Source organism: Panicum virgatum, chromosome 6N (assembly GCF_016808335.1).
Source record: "Panicum virgatum strain AP13 chromosome 6N, P.virgatum_v5, whole genome shotgun sequence".
NCBI classification, from domain to species: domain Eukaryota; kingdom Viridiplantae; phylum Streptophyta; class Magnoliopsida; order Poales; family Poaceae; genus Panicum; species Panicum virgatum.
This window is the reverse complement of record NC_053150.1, coordinates 50,128,478-50,134,379: the sequence shown is the minus strand read 5'-3', so window position 1 is coordinate 50,134,379 and position 5,902 is coordinate 50,128,478. Positions and strand designations below refer to the sequence as shown.

General features: G+C 45.5%; 1 protein-coding gene across 2 annotated transcripts; it reads left to right on the top strand.

The window, feature by feature from the left end:
• Positions 1-2,086: 2,086 nt before the first annotated feature.
• LOC120679482 (formin-1-like) lies at positions 2,087-4,698 on the top strand. Of its 2 annotated transcripts, XR_005677204.1 has the most exons (3): positions 2,087-2,944; positions 4,021-4,127; positions 4,397-4,698. XR_005677204.1 is itself a non-coding variant. In XM_039961087.1 (2 exons), exons 1-2 carry the CDS (start codon positions 2,272-2,274, stop codon positions 4,035-4,037), a joined length of 690 nt encoding a protein of 229 aa, XP_039817021.1. In that variant the 5' UTR covers positions 2,087-2,271; the 3' UTR covers positions 4,038-4,636. The 2 variants fall into 2 exon arrangements, 1 of the variants encoding a protein (XP_039817021.1); XM_039961087.1 differs by having other exon boundaries at positions 4,021-4,636.
• Positions 4,699-5,902: the final 1,204 nt, after the last annotated feature.

Genomic DNA, 5,902 nt, shown 5'->3' with positions numbered 1-5,902 from the left:
CAGCAACAAAAAAAATTCCGAAACAAAAAATAGTTATTGGACCTTATGTGATGATTTAACTATCAGTCACACGTGTGACTTCTGACATTTGTGCTTTCACACAGCACATCGCGCTCGTGTGACTTCTAACATTTGTGTTTTCACACAGCATATCACGCTTGTCGACTGGTATCGCTTGGTATTCATGATCCTTCACTAGGACACCAGGGCCCAATCCATTGTTTCGCACAGGGCCCCCAAATTTACCGGTACGGCCCTGATCCCACCGATGGATTGCCTCCGGATTTTGGAACCCGTCACGTCTAGATTTCGTTATGTGTGCATATGTATTTGAACCAGATGTATGGATATGTATTCCGACCTGTATGTGATAATTATATTTTGTTATGTATGGATATGTATTTGCACCAGATTGTAGCATGTAATATTACGAAGGTATTTGTGTAGTAAGATTTCTTGGTTACAGTTCTAAATGTGTAGGTTGGTTCAATTAGATTGCTCACTGAATATAGTGTACTGAAAATAAAAGGGTAGTTACGAATCATAAATTTTCGGTTTGAAATACAGTTTTGTAAACAATGCTACGATTACAAAGTAGAGGCCTAAGGCGTTCGTACTACTAGGTACTTGAACAATGAAAAGCATGGCATGTGCAACGCGATAACCTCGTGTTGTGAGTAAACCTAACATGCCTTAGGAAATGTAAAATGCCGGGATTACATGGTGGTGCTTTACTGAGTGCACCGGGGATATTTTCCCTTCCTAATAGCTTCAGACTCTGCTTCCTTAGCACGGCAGGCCCTCTCTCGCTTCCTCTCCCTACCAGCTTCACGTTCCTCTGCTTTCTGATGTTCCACTTCTACAATCCTCTTCTGAATCTCCTCCTCGTTTTTCTTACTTCTCCTCCATCTGTTCTTCATGCAGCATTCATTGCCACCTTTGTGAAGCCCATTTTGCTTGACGCTCCACGTGGTCCTTATCCTATTGAGATTGCTCGTTGTCTAACCACTGCACGAAATCACATAGAGGCGGTGGAGTCTTTCCCCAAATCATATTAGAAGTCATTACTAGATCTGAAAGTGACAAACTCTGATAGTGTTTTGTAGTACCTTTGCTCGGTCCTTGCCGTAATACTTGGGCGGGTCGTACTCGTAATTCTCGCACATGAAGAACCTCTTGCCAAAGTCGTCCCCCAAAACCCTTGATTTCATTAGTTTGCACAAGGATCCGCAAAAACACATAGGCACCTGGACTCCTTGGGGGACTGTTTCCGTCACCTTACTCCATAGAATGTAGGTGGATCCTGAGGATGCCATGGTGTTGAGCCCTGGCAATCACAAGTGAGCAATCAGATTGCTAATATACTATATCAACGCTAATCATTATCAGTAACTACACCTAAATATACCACTAATCACTCCTAATAATAATTAAACTGATTGCTAAATTATTGTTTCAACAAAATATTTTCCACAATTTTCTAACATTTTCTAAAAAAATTTAATATTATCTTCCAATTTTTAAGACTTTCTAATACTTCTCCAACAATTTTCTAGTACTTTCTAATACTTAATCTAACACTAAATGTACTGTATCAACGCTAATCATTACAAGTAATTGCACCTAAATGTACCACTAATCACTCCTAACAATAATTAAATTGATTGCTAATCTACTGTTTCAACAAAAATAATTACAACATAATCTATTTGTAAAGCGTAGAAGAATTTTGGTTACCTGCAGTCGCCGGCTCGAAAATCCGGCAGGACTTCGCCTCTCTCCCTCCCTCCCTCTTTTTTCTTGGTTTCTGGAATTTTAGTGATGCAAATGAGGGGTGGGGGGACCAGCCAACCCTTATATAAGGATGGGAGAGCCGGTCGCCCTGCAGCCGGGCGGCCAGGGCCGGCCGCCCCGCTGCCAGGCGACCGGCCCCCAGGGACCTGCGCGCAAATATTTTCGCAAAAGTTTTTGCACAAAAGCCCCTGCCGCCCCGCAGCGGGGCGACCAGGTGCCGGCCGCCCGGCAGCGAGACGGCCGGGGTATATTCCTGTAAATTTCGAAAATGAAAATATATTTTTGTAAAAAACAAAAATAAAAAATATAAAAATAAAAAAACCGCTTGGGCCAGTGTACCACCCACACGCTCAAAGGAAGCTCACAAACCAGCAGCCTGGCCGGCCCATTTGGATTGTCTCCTTGCGTGTCCAACCAAGCCGCCGATAGCCGCCGCACCCAACGCAACCCAGATTGGATTTCGAGAGGGAGAGGTTGATGGCGGACGGTGACCTGAGGAGGAGGAGGATCTCGCAGCGGTTGATCAAGTTGAAGGAAGCGAGGAGCGAGTCGGAGGCGTCTCGGATGATCAAGCTCAAGAAGGAGTGGCGTGCTCTCTTGGATCGCCAGAGGGCTCGCGTGGAGGCCGACAGTAAGGTCATAGACGCGGAATTCAGGGCCCTGGCGGAGGAAGCCAAGGCCCGATCGGCTCAGGCTCTGCCGCCGCCGTGCGATCCGCTGTCCGCTGCGCCTCCTTCGCCGCCGCCTTTCGATCCGCTGTCGGCTGCGCCTCCTCCGCCGCCGCCGTGCGATCCTTTCCCGCCCCTGTCGGCTCCTCCCCCGCGGGCTCGGCTGGCCGGGAAGAAGACGAAGAAGAAGTTTCTCAAGTGGAAGGTGCCGCAGGAGCGCATCGATCACATGATACTGAATCTACGCGACCCCTTAAATGATCGCTACCCTTTGGAGAGGTTGCGCAAGCGTGATCAGAGATTCCGTGAATTATTTGCCGAACGTAGGGCTCTTGGTCAGAAGAAGTTCGAGTACATGCAGGCCATCATCAAGCAGTTCCGTAAAAAGGGATATGCAGAGGACTATTCCGAGACCGAGACGGAGGACGATGGCGAGGAGGTTGAGGTGGTCGATTACGAGGAGAACAAAACTGGAAGCAAAGGTCTTTAATTACTTATTTGCAAGTATCCTTGTGTCTATGGCAAACCTAACCTGTTGGAATTTGCTGTTCCAATGTTTTCAGTTTAAATTTGTTAATTTCGTCAATAGGATTGCCAATCATCAGTTTGTGGGAAGCTATTTATTCATGATTGATAAAGTCTCTTGTATATTATATGTACTAAAATGAGTAATGACGTCTGTACACTTAATTGAAGTTAGTCCTGCAGATGTGTTCGAAACTTCAAATAGCTGTTGTTATCACTATACTTGATGCTAAAACTTACAAGTTGCTATATGTATCCAGGCAGGGCCGTACCGGCAATTTCGGAGGTCCCGTGCGAAACTATGAATTGGGCCCTAGTGGCCTAGTAATAACTACTAAAAAATAATATATATATATTATAACATAGCACATGTAAACAAGATATTTCAAAAATTATCATACCTATTCAACTGACACGGAAGATTACCTTCAATAACTTCAATCCAACGGCAAGTCGCCTTGCTACTTGCCTTCTTGGCTTCTCAATCCAAGTTCAACCGACACTGGCACTAACGCTTAGCAGACACACAGGGCCACAGGGGCACACAGCAGGCGGACGTCCGCACTAGGCCTCAGGCCTGCACCCGTGACCCACCGGCCACCGCAGCAGCGGCCAGGGGCACAGGCGGCCTGCAGGGCGACAGGGCGGAGGGCCAGGCCACGCCCACGCGAGCGCCGAGCGGGAGCCGGGAGGGGATGCCTCGGTGGCGGGCACTGCTGCCTCGATCGCCTGGACCAAACCGGAAGTGCAGCGGTCACTCGATCGTGGCGGCGGCGGAAGCGCAAGCGTCACGCTGGTATATTTGGGCCGCTTGTATATTTGGGTATATTTGGGCCGCAAGCAGAAGCGAAAGTCTTCTCTTCTCTGGTATATTTGGGCCACAATTTGCATTGTATTGGACCAAAATACAGCTAAAATAAAGTCTTCTATATAAATATAAATAGTACATTTATTGTATTTTAGGGGCCCTCGAAATTTGGGGGCCCTGTGCAACCGCACAGGCCGCACGGCCCAAAAACGGGCCTGTATCCAGGCACTGCAGCACCTTAGACAAATTGCTCAAGAAACAAGTGGGGACGTAGTTTACGCTTTGGGAAGGCAACCTGCAGTCCTAAGGACCTATAGTCAAAGGCTGAGCAGGTAAATTTTTATCGAACTTTCATCCCAACTCTCATGTAAAACTTGTTGTCCAGTTAAAAACATCGAATTTGGTATGCTTCTGTTTGGGGTTTTAATGATGCCATTAGCGGTTTCAATGATGATGGCTGGTCTATAATGGGGGAAATGGAATTGAAAACGTTGTAGTTGCTTGCAACTCAACTAAGAAAATTAGGAATAGCAGCAGCATGGGGATTACATTTGGAGCCCCTGGAGGCATTATTTGTGCTAAGGCGTCCATGTTACTGCAGGTAAGGGTGATCAGTATGTTGCAAGTTGCCTTCAGTATGTGTACGGCTTTCATATTTAGAAACAAACGGGAAAATGGCAAATGGATTGCTGAGGTCTGACTCTGTAAAATGTTAACTTTAAGATTGTACTACTTGATTTGAACTTGAATGAATAGATTCCTGGCTGTGCACCTCATAACTGTTAATCTATGTATATGAGAAGATGCTATAATTGTTTCTATCCTTTGGATTTTGACTTAATTCTTGTACCACAATTAGTGCTAAGAGAAAAGTGGCAAAATGAGGAATTTCTGGTCGTACAAGAGTATTGTACACAAGAGATTTACGGATTATGCTGAAATGCAGTGGTGGACTGGTGGGCGTGCACCCTTCTGTTTGGTTATTGGAAGAGGTCCTGCCCAATTTGAAATAGAAAATATGATATTGATTTGAGTGTTTGTGATAATTCCCAACATAGCTTTCTCATATGCAAAAGCTTCATTTTCGAAGAATGAGCCATGCTAAATCCTTTTATTGCTGTTCTGGAGTGTCCCGCCGGCAGTACTGGTTCGATCTTTGAGGGTGCATAGATCTGAATGGGCCGATTACAACATTGATATAATGTGATTTTTTTTGGCCCTGTAGCAACGCACAGGCCAGCACGTGAGAACAAAACATTTTTCCTTTTACAGCCCAATGGCCCACACCCGGCTCCAGGCCACTGCACTGAGGGGGCACCTGAACAGTCCGCCAGCACCTTAACCCTAAAACCCACGAGTCCCCTCGAGTCCCCGGCCGTCGCCGCACCCTAGCTGACGCCACCGACGCCGCCATGGCAGGGATGGCGCCACAGACCATAGGGGCCGGGCTTACTCCCGCAAGATCCAGTTCTCTGCTCTTTTGAATTCTAACGATTACTTTGCTCCATCAATCGGTTCTTGTACGTGCACTACCGTTTGTTTCCGTTGTTTCCATTGATTGTTTCTGGTACGGCCCATTAGGCGTGTGGTTCGCATGGCCATGACTGACTGGAACGGGGAGGTTGCGTGTGTGGGTAATAGGTGTTTTTGTCCTTTTTTCTGGGCCCTGGGGTTTTTCTAGGTCTGTTGAAAATTCAAAAAATTTAGTATATATCTCTGAATATGTTCATGCGATGGAATTGTTCTGTACTAGAAACACTGATATAATGTGAAGAAATGTTGTAGCAGGCCTCTCTGATCACCCGTATAATTCATTGTGTTTATTAGTATACTTCGTGAAAAGCAAAATTGATCGCAGCATTGTGCTTATTAGTGTACTTCATGAAGAAATGTTGTAGCAGGCCTCTCTGAGCATCCATATCTATGAATGTCTCATGTATAATAGTATATTGATAATGTGCAAAAGTTTTATGGATATGAAAATTGTATGGTTGATATTTCAATTGTACTAATTCTGCCAGTGCCAATATCATGTTGATTTTACTTTATTTAAATTTGACCTAGGCATATGCATTGCCCTACGATCTATATATCAACTCTAGAACAT